The sequence below is a fragment of the Mustelus asterias genome, chromosome 7, assembly GCF_964213995.1.
Source record: "Mustelus asterias chromosome 7, sMusAst1.hap1.1, whole genome shotgun sequence".
Lineage (NCBI taxonomy): Eukaryota > Metazoa > Chordata > Chondrichthyes > Carcharhiniformes > Triakidae > Mustelus > Mustelus asterias.
The window spans coordinates 140,557,681-140,577,505 of NC_135807.1; the positions used below are offsets into that span (position 1 = coordinate 140,557,681).

Consider the following 19,825-nt stretch of genomic DNA (forward strand, 5'->3'; position numbering starts at 1 on the left):
ATGGAGGAGAACCGGTGGATGCGGTGTTTTTGGATTTCCAAAAGGCGTTTGATAAGGTGCCCCATAAAAGGCTACTGAAGAAGATTAGGGCACACGGAGTTGGGGGTAGTGTGTTAAAGTGGATTGGGGACCGGCTATCCGACAGGAAGCAAAGAGTCGGAATAAATGGGTGTTTTTCCGGTTGGAGGAAGGTAACTAGTGGCGTGCCGCAGGGATCGGTACTCGGGCCGCAACTATTTACCATTTATATAGATGATCTGGAGGAGGGGACGGAGTGTAGGGTAACGAAGTTTGCAGACGACACAAAGATAAGTGGAAAAGTGAATCGTGTGGAGGACGGAGAAGATCTGCAGAGAGATTTGGACAGGCTGAGTGAGTGGGCGAGGATATGGCAAATGGAGTATAACGTTGAGAAATGCGAGGTTATACACTTTGGAGGAAATAATAACAAATGGGATTACTATCTCAATGGAAACAAATTAAAACATGCTACCGTGCAAAGGGACCTGGGGGTCCTTGTGCATGAGACGCAAAAGCCCAGTCTGCAGGTACAACAGGTGATCAAGAAGGCAAATGGGATGTTGGCCTATATTGCGAAGGGGATAGAACATAAAAGCAGGGATGTCTTGATGCACCTGTACAGGGCATTGGTGAGGCCGCAGCTGGAATACTGTGTGCAGTATTGGTCCCCTTATATGAGGAAGGATATATTGGCATTGGAGGGAGTGCAGAGAAGGTTCACCAGGTTGATACCGGAGATGAGGGGTTTGGATTATGAGGAGAGGCTGAGGAGATTGGGTTTGTACTCGTTGGAGTTTAGAAGGATGAGGGGGGATCTTATGGAGACTTATAAGATAATGCGGGGGCTGGATAGGGTGGAGGCGGAGAGATTCTTTCCACTTAGTAAGGAAGTTAAAACTAGAAGACACAGCCTCAAAATAAAGGGGGGTCGGTTTAAGACAGAGTTGAGGAGGAACTTCTTCTCCCAGAGGGTGGTGAATCTCTGGAATTCTCTGCCCACTGAGGTGGTGGAGGCTACCTCGCTGAATATGTTTAAAGCACGGATGGATGGAATTCTGATCGGTAAGGGAATTAAGGGTTATGGGGATCAGGCGGGTAAGTGGTACTGATCCACGTCAGATCAGCCATGATCTTATTGAATGGCGGGGCAGGCTCGAGGGGCTAGATGGCCTACTCCTGCTCCTATTTCTTATTCTTATTAATCCGCATCTTTCTAAATGGTCGTAAATCCCATCCCTAAGGACCTTTTCCATCAATTTACCAACCACCGAAGTAAGACTGACCGGTCTATAATTACCAGGGTCATTTCTCTTCCCTTTCTTAAACAGAGGAACAACATTCGCCACTCTCCAGTCCTCTGGCACCTTCCCCATGGACAGTGAGGACCCAAAGATCAAAGCCAAACGCTCTGCAATCTCATCCCTTGCCTCCCAAAGAATCCTAGGATATATTTCATCAGGCCCAAGGGACTTATCGACCTTCAGTTTATTCAAAACTGCCAGGACATCCTCCCTCCGAACATCTATTTCCTCCAGCCTATTAGCCTGTAACACCTTCTCCTCCTCAAAAACATGGCCCCTCTCCTTGGTGAACGCTGAAGAAAAGTATTCATTCATCACCTCGCCTATCTCTACTGACTCCATACACAAGTTCCCACTACTGTCCTTGACCGGCCCTAACCTCACCCTGGTCATTCTTTTATTCCTCACATAAGAGTAAAAAGCCTTGGGGTTTTCCTTGATCCGACCCGCCAAGGACTTCTCACGTCTCCTCCGAGCTCTCCTAAGCCCCTTTTTCAGCTCATTCCTTGCTAACTTGCAACCCTCAATCGAGCCATCTGAACCTTGTTTCCTCATCCCTACATAGGCTTCCCTCTTCCTTTTCACAAGACATTCCACCTCTTTTGTGAACCATGGTTCCCTCACTCGGCCATTTCCTCCCTGCCTGACAGGGACATACCTATCAAGGACACCCAGTATTTGTTCCTTGAAAAAGTTCCACTTTTCATTTGTGCCTTTCCCTGACAGTTTCTGTTCCCAACTTATGCCCCCTAATTCTTGCCTAATCGCATCATAATTACCTCTCCCCCAATTGTAAACCTTGCCCTGCCGTACGGCCCTATCCCTCTCCATTGCAATAACAAAAGACACCAAATTGTGGTCACTATCTCCAAAGTGCTCTCCCACAACCAAATCTAACACTTGGCCCGGTTCATTTCCCAGTACCAAATCCAATGTGGCCTCACCTCTTGTCGGCCTATCCACATATTGTGTCAGGAAACCCTCCTGCACACACTGCACAAAAACTGCCCCATCTGAACTATTTGACCTACAAAGGTTCCAATCAATATTTGGAAAGTTAAAGTCCCCCATGACAACTACCCTGTGACCCCCACACATATCCATAATCTGCTTAGCAATTTCTTCCTCCACATCTCTATTACTATTTGGGGGCCTATAGTAAACTCCTAACAACGTGACCGCTCCTTTCCTATTCCTAACCTCAGCCCATATCACCTCAGTGTGCAGATCCCCCTCGAAGTGCCTTTCCGCAGCCGTTAAACTATCCTTGATTAACAATGCTACTCCTCCACCTCTTTTACCAGCTTCCCTACACTTACTGAAACAGCTATACCCCGGAACGTCCAACAACCATTCCTGTCCTTGTTCAACCCACGTCTCCGTAATGACCACAACATCGTAGTCCCAAGTACCAATCCACGCCCCAAGTTCATCTACCTTGTTCCGGATGCTCCTTGCATTGAAGTAGACACACTTCAACCCACCTTCCTGTCTACCGGTACCCACCCTTGACCTTGATACTTTCCCCAATACCTCACCCTCAACACTGACTTCTGGACTACAACTCCTTTTCCCACTCCCCTGACAAATTAGTTTAAATCCCCCTGAAGAGCCGTATCAAATTTCCCTTCCAGGATATTGGTGCCCCTCTGGTTCAGGTGCACCCCGTCCTGTTTGTACAGGCCCCACCTTCCCCAGAATGTGTTCCAATTATCCACGTATCTGAAACCCTCCCTCCTACACCATCCCTGCAACCACATGTTTAACTGCACTCTCTCCCTCTTCCTCAACTCGCTATCACGTGGCACTGGTAACGTACCAGAGGTGACCACATGTTTTGTCTTGGCTCTCAGCTTCCAGCCCAGCTCCCAAAATTCCTGTTTTAAATTCCCATCCCTTCTGTTACCTATGTCGTTGGTACCAATGTGTACCACGGCTTGTGACTGTTTCCCCTCCCCCTTAAGAATCCGGAAGACACGGTCCGAGACGTCACGGACCCTGGCATCCGGTAGGCAACATACCATCCTTGAGTCTCTTTTGCTGCCACAGAACCTCCTATCTATCCCTCTAACTAACAAGTCCCCAATAACTATTGCCCTCCCGCTCTGTCCCTTACCCTCCCGAGCCACAGAGACAGGCACAGTGCTGGAGATCCTCTCACTGCGGCTCACCACTGGTATGTCGTCCCCCTCAACCGTATCCAAAGCGGAATACTTGTTGCTAAGGGGAACGACCACAGGGGATCCCTGCACTGACTGCTTCCTCCCAGCCCCTCTCACCGTCACCCATCTATTTTCATTCCTCGGAGTAACTGTATCCCTAAAGCTTCTGTCTATGGCCACCTCTGTGTCCCTAATGATCCTAAGTTCATCCAACTCCAGCTCCCTAACACGGTTTTGGAGGAGCTGCACTTCCCACAGGTGTAATCAGCAGGGACACTGACGTCGTCCCTCACCTCAAACAGACTGCAAGAGGAACATTGCACTGCCTGCACACCCATAGAACCATAGAAAATTACAGCTCAGAAACAGGCCTTTTGGCCCTTCTTGTCTGTGCCGAACCATTTTTTGCCTAGTCCCACTGACCTGCACTTGGACCATATCCCTCCACACCCCTCTCATCCATGAACCCGTCCAAGTTTTTCTTAAATGTTAAAAGTGACCCCGCATTTACCACTTTATCCGGCAGCTCATTCCACACTCCCACCACTCTCTGCGTGAAGAACCCCCCCTAATATTCCCTTTAAACTTTTCTCCTTTCACCCTTAACCCATGCCCTCTGGTTTTTACTCCCCTAGCCTCAGCGGAAAAAGCCTGCTTGCATTCACTCTATCTATACCCATCAAAATCTTATACACCTCTATCAAATCTCCCCTCAATCTTCTACGCTCCAGGGAATAAAGTCCCAACCTATTCAATCTCTCTCTGTAACTCAGTTTCTCAAGTCCCGGCAACATCCTTGTGAACCTTCTCTGTACTCTTTCAACCTTATTTACATCCTTCCTGTAACTAGGTGACCAAAACTGTACACAATACTCCAAATTCGGCCTCACCAATGCCTTATATAACCTTACCATAACACTCCAACTTTTATACTCGATACTCCGATTGATAAAGGCCAATGTACCAAAGGCACTCTTTACGACCCTATCCACCTGTGACGTCACTTTTAGGGAATTCTGTACCTGTATTCCCAGATCCCTCTGTTCAACCGCACTCTTCAGAGTCCTACCATTTACCCTGTACGTTCTACTTTGGTTTGTCATTCCAAAGTGCAATATCTCACACTTGTCTGCGTTAAATTCCATTTGCCATTTTTCAGTCCATTTTTCTAGTTGGTCCAAATCCCTCCTCAAGCTTTGAAAACCTTCCTCACTGTCCACTACACCTCCAATCTTTGTATCATCAGCAAGCTTGCTGATCCAATTTACCACATTATCATCCAGATGATTGATATAGATGACAAACAACAATGGACCCAACACCGATCCCTGCGGCACATCACTAGTCACAGGCCTCCACTCAGAGAAGCAATCCTCCACAACCACTCTCTGGCTTCTTCCATTGATGTGGAGATGCCGGCGTTGGACTGGGGTAAACACAGTAAGAAGTTTAACAACACCAGGTTAAAGTCCAACAGGTTTATTTGGTAGCAAAAGCCACACTATCAATCGGAGTATCGAGTATAAAAGTGTGGCTTTTGCTACCAAATAAACCTGTTGGACTTTAACCTGGTGTTGTTAAACTTCTTACTGTGTTCTTCCATTGAGCCAGTGTCTAATCCAATTTACTACCTCCCCATGTATATCTAGCGACTGAACCTTCCTAACTAACCTCCCATGAGGGACCTTGTCAAAGGCCTTGCTGAAATCCAGGTAGACAACATCCACCGCCTTCCCTTCATCCACTTTCCTGGTAACCTCCTCGAAAAACTCTAATAGATTGGTCAAACATGACCTACCATGCACAAAGCCATGTTGACTCTCCCTAATAAGTCCCTGTCTATCCAAATATTTGTAGATCCTATCCCTTATCACACCTTCCAATAACTTGCCCACCACCGACGTCAAACTTACTGGCCTATAATTTCCCGGATTTCTTTTGGAACCTTTTTTAAACAACGGAACGACATGAGCCACCCTCCAATCATCCGGAACCTACCCCGTGAATACTGACATTTTAAATATGTCTGCCAGGGCCCTTGCAAGTTCAACACTAGCTTCCCTCAAGGTCCGTGGGAATACCCTGTCTGGTCCTGGGGATTTATCCACTCTGATTTGCCTCAAGACAGCGAGCACCTCCTCCCCTTTAATCTGTCAAGGTTCCATGACCTCCCTACCTGTTTGCCCTATTTCCGTAGACTCCATGCCCGTTTCCTCAGTAAATACGGATGCAAAAAAACCATTTAGTATCTCCCCCATCTCTTTTGGTTCCATACACAGTCTACCAATCTGGTCTTCAAGAGGACCAATTTTATCCCTCACCATCCTTTTGCTCCTAACATACCTATAGAAGCTCTTTGGATTTTCCTTCACTCGGTCTGCCAAAGCAACCTCATGTCTTCTTTTAGCCTTCCTGATTACCCTCTTAAGTAGCTTCTTGCACTTTTTATACTCCTCCTGCATCTGATCTGTTCCTTGCAGCCTGTACATTTCATACAACTCTCTCTTCCTCTTAATCAGTGTTACAATCTCCCTCGAGAACCAAGGTTCCTTATTCCGATTTACTTTGCTTTTAATCCTGACAGGAACATACAAACTCTGCACTCTCAAAATTTCTCCTTTGAAGGCCTCCCACTTTCCATTTACATCCTTACCAGAGAACAGCCTGTGCCAATCCACACTTCCCAGATCCCTTCTCATTTCATCAAATTTGGCCTTTTTCCAGTTCAGAACTTCAACCCGAGGACCAGATCTATCCTTATCCACGATCAGGTTGAAACTAATGGCATTATGATCACTGGATCCAAAGTGTTCCCTCACACTCACATCCATCACCTGCCCTAACTCATTTCCCAATAGGAGATCCAATATCGCATCCTCTCTAGTTGGCACCTCTATATACTGATGTAGAAAATTCTCCTGAACACATTTTACAAACTCTACCCCATCTAAACCTTTAACAGTATGCGAGTCCCAATCTATATGTGGAAAATTAAAATCCCCTACTATCACAACTTTGTGTTTCTTGCAGTTGTCAGCTATCTCTCCGCTGATTTGCTCCTCCAATTCTCGCTGACTATTGGGTGGTCTATAATGCAACCCCATTAATGTGGTCATACCTTTCTTGTTTCTCAGCTCCACCCATAGGGCCTCTGTAGACAAGCTCCCTAATCTATCCTGCCCGAGTACCGCTGTAACATTTTCCCTGACCAACAATGCCACTCCCCCCCACCTTTTATCCCTCTGCCTCTATCCCGCCTGAAACATTGGAACCCTGGAACATTGAGCTGCCAGTCCTGCCCCTCCTGGGTTTCACTAATGGCTATAATGTCATATTTCCATGTGTCTATCCACACCTTCAGCTCATCTGCCTTCCCCACAATACTCCTGGCATTGAAATAGACACACCTCAAAAGATTATTTCCACCACACTCTACCCTTCCATTTGTGATTTTGCTTGAACTAACCTGTCTTTTTACCCCTGCTCCACTATCTGCTCTGGCACTCTGGTTCCCATCCCCCTCCAAATCTAGTTTAAACACTCCCCAATAACACTAGCAAATCTCCCTGCAAGTATATTGGTCCCCTTGTAGTTTAGGTGTAACCTGTCTCTCTTGTACAGGTCCCTCCTGCCCCAGAAGAGGTCCCAATGATCCAAGAATTGGAAACCTTGCCCCCTGCACCAGTTCCTCAGCCACGTGTTCATCCACCCAAGCATCCTACTCCTGCCCTCACTGGCATGTGGCTCAGGTAGCAATCCTGAGATTACTACCCTCGGGGTCCTGCTTTTTAACTTCCTTCCAAGCTCTTTGTACTCACTCTTTAGGACCTCCTCACTCTTCCTTCCCACGTCATTGGTACCGACATGTACCACGACATCTGGCTGATCACCTTCCCACTTTAGAACGCTGTGCACGCGATCAGAGACATCGCTGACCTTGGCACCTGGGAGGCAACAAACCATGCGGGAGTCTCTGTCCCGACCACAGAACCTCCTGTCCGTACCTCTGACCATTGAGTCCCCTATCACTACTGCTCTCCTCTTCTTCATCCCACCCTTTTGCACTGTAGAACTAGACTCAGTATCAGAGTTCCGGCTGTCGCAGCTTGTCCCAGGTAAAGCATCTCCCACGGCAGTATCCAATTCAGTATACCTGTTGTGGAGGGGTATGGCCACAGGGGAACCCTGCTCTCCCATCCCCTCTAGATACCTTGCCAGTTCCAGGTAGAAACAGCAAAAATGAATTAAACTCACCCCTGCTCACCCTTTCTGCCAAAGCCCTGTGAGCCAAAGCCCTTATAGCTCACACTCTGCTTCCCACACACTCCACAGCCCGCTCCCGACGCTGCCCGCTGTATACTGCAGCCTACCTTTTATACTTCGCGCGCTTAAAAAATCCTTCCCAGACTCCTTAGCAGCCCACTTCCGGTTTTCACTTTAAACTTAAGAAAAATACTACTACAAAAGTAAAGGCCAAAAAAAAACCACACTAACTGACTAAATAAATAAATAATTCAATCAATCTCTCACCAGCACTCCTGCATCCAATCACTCCCTCTCTGCTTGCTCCAGTGGAACAATGAGGGTGATCCTCCCAGGTAACTGACTTTTAAAGTTAAGATTGGAAGATTGGAGTCTCTCTCTCATTGAATTGGAGATTGGAGTCTCTCTCTGTCTCTGAATGGGAGGTTGATGTCTGTGTCTCACTGTGAATGGGTGGTTGTAGCCTCTCTCTCTCTCTCTGAATGGGAGATTGGATACAATCACACACTGTGAATGGGAGAATGGAGTTTATCTCTCTCTGAATGGGAGATTGGAGTCTCTCTCTGTCTGAATGGCAGATTTGAGTCTGTTACTCAGTCTGAATGGGAGGTTGGAGTTTCTCTCTCTCTGAATGGGACATTGGCGTCTCTCCCTCATTGTTCTACCGGAGCAAGGCTGAGGGGAGCGATTTGAAACCACAGTACAAAGGGTAAGGGATCGACTTTTATGGCTTACATTTTCGTGGGGTTTCTTTGTTACTAACTTGAAGGGAAAAGCGGAAGTAGGCCGACCTCGGGGTGACCTGGGAAGAAAATTTGTTTTTTTTTAAGCGCGCGGGAAGTTTAAAAGCAGGCCGCACTATTCAGCGGGCAGCGTCGTTAGCGGGCAGCGGAGTGAGCAGGGAGCAGAGTGAGAGCTAAAGGGCTTTGGCTCAACGGGCTTTGGCGTAAACAGGCAGAGGCAGGGTAGGCACTGTTCTTCATTCATCCAGTAATTTAAAGGAAGGGGTAATTATGAGTGGGAGGCCAATTTTTTGCTGTCGGTGTCGGATGTGGGAGTTCATGGAGTCGCCTAGCCTCCCGGAAGTCCATATCTGCACCAGGTGTGTCGAACTGCAGCTCCTGAAAGACCGCGTTAGGGAACTGGAGCTGCGGCTCGATGACCTTAGTCTAGTCAGGGAAAATGAGGAGTTAATAGATAGAAGTTACAGGCAGGTCGTCACATCAGGGACACGGGAGGAAGACACATGGGTCACGGTTAGGAAGGGTAAAGGTCACGTACCAGAGAGTACCCTGGTGGTTGTCCCCCTTAACAGTAAGGGATGGGTGTCAGACAGGAGAGAGCGGTCAGTGATGGGATCCCCTGTGGTTGTCCCCCTCCAAAATAAGTATACCATTTTGGATACTGTGGGGGGGGATGACCGTCCAGGCGTAAGCCACGGTGACCAGGTCACTGGCATGGAATCGGGCTCTGTGGCTCAGAAGGGAAAGGGGGGAACGAGGCGAGCAATAGTAGTGGGGGATGAAATGGTTAGAGGCACAGACAGGCAGTTCTGTGGGCATGAACGAGACTCCAGGATGGTAGTCTGCCTCTCTGGTGCCGGGGTCCTGGATGTCTCTGAACGGGTAGGAAGCATCCTGAAAAAGACGGGTAACCAGACAGACGTCATTGTCCACATTGATGCCAATGACGTAGGCAGAAAGAGCAGGGAGGTCCTGCGAGAGCAATTCAGGGAGTTGGGTAGTAGGCTGAAAAGCAGGGCCTCTCGGGTAGCGATCTCTGGACTACTCCCAGTGCCACAAGCTAGTGAGGCTTGGAACAGGGAGATTGTACAGCTGAACACATGGCTAAAGGACTGGTGCAGGAGGGAGGGTTTCAAATTCGTGAATCACTGGGAAGTCTTCAAGAGAGGATGACACCTGTACAAGAAGGACGGGTTGCACCTAAACTGGAGGGGTACGAATATCCGAGCTGGGAGTTTTGCGAGTGTGGTTCGGGTGGGTTTAAACTAATGTGGCAGGGGGGTGGGGTTCAGAACAATAGGTCAATAAGCACAGAGGCTGGGGACGAGGTTGGGGCCAAGACAAGACTATCTAAGAGGAAGGGCATTCTGGGGGAGGATGACCTCAGTGGGCCTGGAGGTCTGGAGTGCATCTGCTTCAATGCAAGGAGCGTCACGGGCAAGACAGACGAGCTTAGAGCCTTAATGCTTGCGCGGAACTTGGATGTGGTTGCAGTGACGGAGACTTGGTTAAAAGAAGGACGGGACTGGCAACTGAATATTCCGGGGTATAAGTGTTTTAGGCGAGACAGAGGAGGGGCGAGGAGAGGTGGGGGAGTAGCAATGCTGGTTTAGGGAGCATATTACAGCGGTACAGAGGGTGGACAATATGGAAGGGTCAGGTAACGAGTCACTGTGGGTGGAGCTCAGAAACAGGAAGGGCGCAGTCACTATGCTGGGGGTATACTACAGGCCTCCCAACAGCCCACGGGAAGTTGAGGAACGGATATGGAAGGAGATTCTGGACAGGTGCAGAAAAAATAGGGTTGTTGTAGTGGGAGATTTTAATTTCCCTCACATAGACTGGAAATCGCTCAGGGCTGGGGGCCTGGACGGGGAAGAATTTATAAAATGCGTACAGGAAGGCTCTTTGGAACAATATGTTGACAGTCCAACCAGAGAGGGGGCTATACTGGACCTAGTACTGGGGAATGAGCCCGGTCAGGTCATCAAAGTTTCAGTAGGGGAACATGTGGCAAATAGTGACCACAATTCTGTAAACATTAGGATAGTAATGGAAAAAGATGAGTGCTGTCCTATGGGTAAGGTACTGAATTGGGGGAAGGTACTGAATTGGTATTGTCTCAGAGAGGTGTGTTGACCTGTTAGAAAAACTCTCAATTACAAGGGAGGAAGTGTTAGGTTTTTTAGGAAACATTAAGACAGACAAATCCCCTGGGCCAGATGGCATCTATCCTAGACTCCTCAGGGAGGCGAGAGGTGCAATTGCTGGGCCTCTAACAGAAATCTTTATCTCTTCACTGGACACAGGTGAGGTCCCAGAGGATTGGAAGATAGCAAATGTGGTCCCGTTATTTAAGAAGAGTAGCAAGGATAACCCGGATAATTATAGGCCGGTGAGCTTGACATCCGTGGTAGGGAAGTTGTTGGAGACGATTCTTAGAGATAGGATATATGCGCATTTAGAACTGAATAATTTCATTAGCGATAGACAGCATGGGTACGAGGGAGGTCATGCCTCACAAATTTGGTTGGGTTTGTTGAGGAGGTGACAAAAACGATTGACGAGGGAAGGGCCGTGGATGTAGTCTGTATGGATTTTAGTAAAGTGTTTGACAAGATCCGTCATGGCAGGCTGGTGCAAAATGTTAAATCTCACGGGATAGAAGGTGAGCTAGCTAGATGGGTGGAGAACTGGCTTAGCCATAGAAGACAGAGGGTAGCAGTGGAGGGGTCTTTTTTCTGGTTGGAGTCTGTGACTAGTGGAGTTCCGCAGGGCTCTGTACTGGGACCTCTGCTGTTTGTGATATATATAAATGATTTGGAGGAAGATGTAACTGGTGTGATCAGTAAGTTTGTGGATGACACGAAGATTGCTGGAGTTGTGGATAGTGATGAACATTGTCAGAGAATACAGCAGGATATAGATAGGCTAGAACATTGGGCGGAGAAATGGCAGATGGAATTTAATCCAGATAAATGCGAAGTGATGCATTTCGGTAGATCTAATGTAAGGGGGAGCGATACAATAAATGGCAGAACCATCAGGAGTATAGACACACAGAGGGACTTGGGTGTACAAGTCTATAGATCCTTAAAGGTGGCAGCACAGGTGGAGAGGGTGGTGAAGAAGGCATATGGCATGCTTGCCTTTATTGGACGGGGCATAGAATATAAAAGTTGGCATATGATGTTGCAAATGTACAGAACGATGGTTAGGCCACATTTGGAATACTGCGCCCAGTTCTGGTCGCCACACTACCAGAAGGATGTGGAGGGTCTTAGCTATGAGGAGAGATTGGGTAAACTGGGGTTGTTCTCCCTGGAAAGATGGAGGATGAGGGGCGACCTAATAGAGGTGTATAAAATTATGAAGGGCATAGATAGGGTGAACAGTGGGAAGCTTTTTCCCAAGTCGGAGGTGACGAACACAAGGGGTCACAGGTTCAAGGTGAGGGGGGCAAGGTTCAACACAGATGTCGGGGGACGTATTTTACACAGAGGGTGGTGGGGGCCTGGAATGCACTGCCAAGCAAAGTGATTGAGGCGGGCACACTGGGATCGTTTAAGACTTATCTGGATAGCAACATGAACAGACTGGGAATGCAGGGATACAAAAGAATGGTCTAGTTGGGCACATGAGTGGCGCAGGCTTGGAGGGCCAAAGGGCCTGTTCCTGTGCTGTATTGTTCTTTGTTCTTTGTTCCCTCTCTGAATGGGAGATTGGCGTCTGGCACTCACCATGAATGGGAGATTAGAGTCTCTCCCTCTCTTTGAATGGGAGATTGGAGTCTCTCTCTCTCCCTTAATGGGAGATTGGAGTCTGGCACTCACGGTGAATGGGAGATTAAAGTCTCTCTCTCTTTCTCTGTCCCACTCTGTGAATGTGGGATTGGAGTCTCTCTCTTTCTCTCTCTCTGTAAATGAGTGAACAAAGAACAAAGAACAAAGAACAGTACAGCACAGGAAATAGGCCCTTCGGCCCTCCAAGCCTGTGCCGCTCATTGGTCCAACTAGACCATTCATTTGTATCCCTCCATTCCCAGACTGCTCATGTGACTATCCAGGTAAGTCTTAAACGATGCCAGCGTGCCTGCCTCCACCACCCTACTTGGCAGCGCATTCCAGGCCCCCATCATTCTCTGTGTAAAAAATGTCTCTCTGATATTTGAGTTATACCTCGCCCCTCTCACCTTGAGTCCGTGACCCCTCGTGATCGTCACCTCCGACCTCATGGTAGGCTGGTGAAAAAGGTTGGATCTCATGGGATAAAGGGGGAGGTGGCTAGATGGGTGGAGAACTGGCTTGGTCACAGAAGACAGAGGGTGGTAGTGGAAGGGTCTCTTTCTGGCTGGAGGCCTGTGACTAGTGGTGTTCCGCAGGGCTCTGTATTGGGACCTCTGCTGTTTGTGATTTATATAAACGATCTGGAAGAAGGTGTAACTGGGGTGATCAGTAAGTTTGTGGACGACACAAAATTGGCAGGACTTGCAGATAGTGAGGAACATTGTCAGAAACTACAGAAGGATATAGATAGGCTGGAAATTTGGGCAAAGAAATGGCAGATGGAGTTCAATCCTGATAAATGCGAAGTGATGCATTTTGGTAGAAATAATGTAGGGAGGAGCTATATGATAAATGGCAGAACCATAAAGGGTGTAGATACGCAGAGGGACCTGGGTGTGCAAGTCCACAGATCCTTGAAGGTGACGTCACAGGTGGAGAAGGTGGTGAAGAAGGCATACGGCATGCTTGCCTTTATAGGACGGGGCATAGAGTATAAGAGTTGGGGTCTGATGTTGCAGATGTATAGAACGTTGGTTCGGCCGCATTTGGAATACTGCGTCCAGTTCTGGTCGCCACACTACCAGAAGGATGTGGAGGCTTTGGAGAGAGTACAGAGGAGGTTTACCAGGATGTTGCCTGGTATGGAGGGGCTTAGTTATGAGGAGAGATTGGGTAAACTGGGGTTGTTCTCCCTGGAAAGACGGAGGATGAGGGGAGACTTAATAGAGGTGTATAAAATTATGAAAGGCATAGATAGGGTGAACGGTGGAAAGCTTTTCCCCAGGTTGGTGGTGACATTCACGAGGGGTCATAGGTTCAAGGTGAAGGAGGGGAGGTTTAACACAGATATCAGAAGGACATATTTTACACAGAGGGTGGTGGGGGCCTGGAATGCGCTGCCAGGCAAGGTGGTGGAGGCGGACACACTGGGAACGTTTAAGACTTATCTAGATAGCCATATGAACGGAGTAGGAATGGAGGGATACAAAAGAATGGTCTAGTTGGACCAGGGAGCGGCATGGGCTTGGAGGGCCGAAGGGCCTGTTCCTGTGCTGTATTGTTCTTTGTTCTTTGACCTGGGAAAAAGCTTCCCACCGTTCACCCTATCTATGCCCCTCATAATTTTGTACACCTCTATTAGTTCTCCCCTCATTCTCCGTCTTTCCAGGGAGAACAAGCCCAGTTTACCCAATCTCTCCTCATAGCTAAGACCCTCCATACCAGGCAACATCCTCATAAACCTTCTCTGCACTCTCTCTAAAGCCTCCACATCCTTCGGGTAGTGTGGCGACCAGAACTGGACGCAGTATTCCAAATGTGGTCTAACCAACGTTCTATACAGCTGCAACATCATACTCCAGCTTTTATACTCTATACCCCGTCCTATAAAGGCAAGCATGCCATATGCCTTCTTCACCACCTTCTCCACCTGTGCTGCCACCTTCAAGGATTTGTGGACTTGCACACCTAGGTCCCTCTGTGTTTCTATACTCTTGATGGCTCTGCCATTTATTGTATAGCTCCCCCTTACATTAGTTCTTCCAAAATGCATCACTTTGCATTCATCTGGATTAAATTCCATCTGCCATTTCTCCGCCCAATTTGTATATCCTGCCTATCTATATCCTGCTGTATTGTGATTAGACTTTCTCTCTGAATGGGGGTTTGGAGTCTCTTTCTCTCTCTGTGAATGGGAGCTTAGACTCTTTCTCTCTGAATACAAGATATTTGCACACAGGAGCCTGCACTGTATCTCCTTGAGCATGAGATTGAGTCAGGGAGGCATTGTGGCACAGAAGGAAGCCATTCGGCCCATCTATCCATGCTGACTCTCTAAGAGTGGTCCAGTCAATCCCGTTCCTCAACTTTTTCCTCAAAACCCCGCAAGTTTATTTCCCCTCAAGGGCCCACCCAATTTCCTTTTGAACTCATTCATGGTGTCCATTTCCACCACCCTCACAGGCAGCGTTGTTGCAGGTCATTAACGCTCGCTGTGTCAAACTGTTCTTCCTCACCCCCCACCCCCCCGCCCCCTCCCACACTGTATCTGTTGCCAAAACATTAAATCTGTGTCCCCGGTCCCTGTGCCGTCAGACAATGGGAACAGATTTCTTTGTCCGCCTTATCTAAACCTGTCCTAATCGTGTCAAGTTCTATTTCCTTTAAACAAGCCCCACTTCTCGAATAATCTTGTAACTAAAACCTCTAATATTCGAACCATTCCGGCAAATAGGGCATTTGTGGTATTATGGCGAAGGTGCAAGCATTGAATCCACAACAGCATCAACATGGGAGGGTGAGAGCGACTCAAACATCAATGTCAGCATCAGAATCTACAGTCAGAGTAATTGAAACTCCGAGTATTGAATAAGAACTGAAGACAATGCTGTGTGAAAGCCCAGGAGATAAAATAATTTGGGGTTAAAGGGTAAAGGTGGCTGAAGGTGAGTTTGAGGAAAGCGGAGAGAACATAGAACATAGAACATAGAACAGTACAGCACAGAACAGGCCCTTCGGCCCACGATGTTGTGCCGAGCTTTATCTGAAACCAAGATCAAGCTATCCCACTCCCTATCATCCTGGTGTGCTCCATGTGCCTATCCAATAACCGCTTAAATGTTTCTAAAGTGTCTGACTCCACTATCACTGCAGGCAGTCCATTCCACACCCCAACCACTCTCTGCGTAAGGAACCTACCTCTGATATCCTTCCTGTATCTCCCACCACGAACCCTATAGTTATGCCCCCTTGTAATAGCTCCATCCACCCGAGGAAATAGTCTTTGAACGTTCACTCTATCTATCCCCTTCATCATTTTATACACCTCTATTAAGTCTCCCCTCAGCCTCCTCCGCTCCAGAGAGAACAGCCCTAGCTCCCTCAACCTTTCCTCATATGACCTACCCTCCAAACCAGGCAGCATCCTGGTAAATCTCCTCTGCACTCTTTCCAGCGCTTCCACATCCTTCTTATAGTGAGGTGACCAGAACTGCACACAATATCCCAAATGTGGTCTCACCAAGGTCCTGTACAGTTGCAGCATAACCCCACGGCTCTTAAACTCCAACCCTCTGTTAATAAAAGCTAACACACTATAGGCCTTCTTCACAGCTCTATCCACTTGACTGGCAACCTTTAGAGATCTGTGGATATGGACCCCAAGATCTCTCTGTTCCTCCACAGTCTTCAGAACCCTACCTTTGACCCTGTAATCCACATTTAAATTTGTCCTACCAAAATGAATCACCTCACATTTATCAGGGTTAAACTCCATTTGCCATTTTTCAGCCCAGCTTTGCATCCTATCTATGTCTCTTTGCAGCCTACAACAGCCCTCCACCTCATCCACTACTCCACCAATCTTGGTGTCATCAGCAAATTTACTGATCCACCCTTCAGCCCCCTCCTCTAAGTCATTAATAAAAATCACAAAGAGCAGAGGACCAAGCACTGATCCCTGCGGCAGACCGCTAGCAACCTGCCTCCAATCCGAAAATTTTCCATCGACCACCACCCTCTGTCTTCGGTCAGACAGCCAGTTACCTATCCAATCGGCCAACTTTCCCTCTATCCCACACCTCCTCACTTTCATCATAAGCCGACCATGGGGGACCTTATCAAACGCCTTACTAAAATCCATGTATATGACATCAACTGCCCTACCTTCATCAACACACTTAGTTACCTCCTCAAAAAATTCTATCAAATTTGTGAGGCACGACTTGCCCTTCACGAATCCGTGCTGACTATCTCGGATTAATCCGCATCTTTCTAAATGGTCGTAAATCCCATCCCTAAGGACCCTTTCCATCAATTTACCAACCACCGAAGTAAGACTAACCGGTCTATAATTACCAGGGTCATTTCTATTCCCTTTCTTAAACAGAGGAACAACATTCGCCATTCTCCAGTCCTCTGGCACCATCCCCGTGGACAGCGAGGACCCAAAGATCAACGCCAAAGGCTCTGCAATCTCATCCCTTGCCTCCCACAGAATCCTAGGATACATTTCATCAGGCCCAGGGGACTTATCAACCTTCAGTTTATTCAAAACTGCCAAGACATCCTCCCTCCGAACATCTATTTCCTCCAGCCTATTAGCCTGTAACACCTTCTCTTCCTCAAAAACATGGCCCCTCTCCTTGGTGAACACTGAAGAAAAGTATTCATTCATCACCTCGCCTATCTCTACTGACTCCATACACAAGTTCCCTCTACTGTCCTTGACCGGCCCTAACCTCACCCTGGTCATTCTTTTATTCCTCACATAAGAGTAAAAAGCCTTGGGGTTTTCCTTGATCCGACCCGCCAAGGACTTCTCATGTCCCCTCCTAGCTCTCCTAAGCCCCTTTTTCAGCTCATTCCTTGCTAACTTGTAACCCTCAATCGAGCCATCTGAACCTTGTTTCCTCATCCCTACATAAGCTTCCCTCTTCCTTTTCACAAGACATTCCACCTCTTTTGTGAACCATGGTTCCCTCACTCGGCCATTTCCTCCCTGCCTGACAGGAACATACCTATCAAGGACATCCAGTATTTGTTCCTTGAAAAAGTTCCACTTTTCATTAGTTCCTTTCTCTGACAGTTTCTGTTCCCAACTTATGCCCCCTAATTCTTGTCTAATCGCATCATAATTACCCCTCCCCCAATTGTAAACCTTGCCCTGCCGTACGGCCCTATCTCTCTCCATTGCAATAACAAAAGACACCGAATTGTGGTCACTATCTCCAAATTGCTCTCCCACAACCAAATCTAAGACTTGGCCCCGTTCATTTCCCAGTACCAAATCCAATGTGGCCTCACCTCTAGTCGGCCCATCCACATATTGTGTCAGGAAACCCTCCCGCACACACTGCACAAAAACTGCCCCATCCAAACTATTTGACCTACAAGTTCCCTCTACTGAATGGACTGAATGGTTGAATGTTGGAGGAGTTTCTGCTTTCGGACTCAGGGACCCGGGCACTGGGATGGAATTCAGTCAATTTATTTCAGCAAACCTTTCCAGGGGTGATGGTGTTTCGTCTCGGGATTGATGTTTCATTGGAAGTGTCAGTGGAGAATTGGGAAGCGGGACTGACGCAAACATTCAAGAGTTCTGTGTTGCTTCCTCTCCTCCACATCTTTGACAAAGTGACCAGTTCCGGATCGACTCCCATCATTTTCTGAAAAGTTTGGGTTGAAGTTTTGAACCTGTGGTCACTGGGTATCTGTTGGGGAGGGAGTGGGGGGGCGGGGGGCCTTACCCGATCCGGCTGCCAGCGATCCAGCCAGTGGTACACTCAGTGAAGGCACACTCCTCCACCGCTCGCCGCAGTTCCTCAGCTGTAGCCAGGCGCGCTCCCTGCTCTCTGCACAGCCCCTGTGCCGTAGCCTGGTCTCTTTGCACTGTGCCATTCTTTGGGTGGAGCACGAACATCTTCCCTGGGACAAGACAAATGCAATAAGACACTGCCTGGTAGTCCAACCCCAACGATGAGCTGGGTTTACAATGATGGAATTCCACCTGTTCATTACTCAAGACTCTAGAGTCCAGAGTCCAGGTCCGATTGATACTATCGGTGATCTCGACATTGTTCAAATGAAGTTCAATGGAAGCCCAAGGAACAAGAATCCAGTTTTGATTCGGGCTTTACAACCTTCCAAACTCAACATTGAGTTCAATCATTTCCGATATAATCTCTGCCCCCTTTGCTAAATCCCATTTCCACTTTCTCCTGAGGTGGAGTTGCCGGCGCTGTATCCACTTACTTGTATCCAGTTACTGAAGCCACTTATGCATCCAATTACTGTATCCACTCACTGCATCCACTTACTGCATCAACTTACTGTATCCACTTACTGTATCCACTTACTGTATCCACTTACTGTATCCACTTACTGTATCCACTTACTGTATCCACTTCCTGCATCTACTTACTGTATCCACTTACTGTATCCACTTACTGTATCCACTTCCTGCATCTACTTACTGTATCCACTTACTGTATCCACTTACTGTATCCACTTCCTGCATCTACTTACTGTATCCACTTACTTAATCCACTTAGTGAATCCACTTATTTCATCCACTTACTGTATCCACTTACTGTATCCACTTAGTGAATCCACTTATTTCATCCACTTACTGTATCCACTTACTGCATCCACTCACTGCATCCACTTACTGTATCCACTTACTGTATCCACTTACTGCATCCACTGACTGTATCCACTTACTGTATCCACTTACTGCATCCACTTACTGCATCCAATTACTGCATCCACTCACTGCATCCACTCACTGCATCCACTTACTGCATCAACTTACTGTATCCACTCACTGCATCAACTTACTGTATCCACTTACTGTATCCACTTACTGTATCCACTTACTTAATCCACTTAGTGAATCCACTTATTTCATCCACTTACTGTATCCACTTACTGTATCCACTTAGTGAATCCACTTATTTCATCCACTTACTGTATCCACTTACTGCATCCACTCACTGCATCCACTTACTGTATCCACTTACTGTATCCACTTACTGCATCCACTGACTGTATCCACTTACTGTATCCACTTACTGCATCCACTTACTGCATCCAATTACTGCATCCACTCACTGCATCCACTCACTGCATCCACTTACTGCATCAACTTACTGTATCCACTCACTGCATCAACTTACTGTATCCACTTACTGTATCCACTTACTGTATCCACTTACTGTATCCACTTACTGTATCCACTTCCTGCATCCACTTACTGTATCCACTTCCTGCATCTACTTACTGTATCCACTTACTGTATCCACTTACTGTATCCACTTCCTGCATCTACTTACTGTATCCACTTACTGTATCCACTTAGTGAATCCACTTATTTCATCCACTTACTGTATCCACTTACTGTATCCACTCACTGCATCCACTCACTGCATCAACTTACTGTATCCACTTACTGTATCCACTTACTGCATCCACTTACTGCATCCAATTACTGCATCCACTCACTGCATCCACTTACTGCATCAACTTACTGTATCCACTTACTGTATCCACTT

At 47.4% G+C, this 19,825-nt stretch overlaps 1 protein-coding gene across 1 annotated transcript in view; it reads right to left on the bottom strand.

Moving 5' to 3' along the window:
* Nucleotides 1–19,825, bottom strand: part of susd5 (sushi domain containing 5) — an 86,692-nt gene that overhangs the window by 35,892 nt on the left and 30,975 nt on the right. Inside the window, exon 4 of the mRNA XM_078215523.1 lies at nucleotides 18,023–18,200. Within this exon, the coding sequence (XP_078071649.1) occupies nucleotides 18,023–18,200 (178 nt within the window). The remainder of the gene's footprint in view (nucleotides 1–18,022; nucleotides 18,201–19,825) is intronic.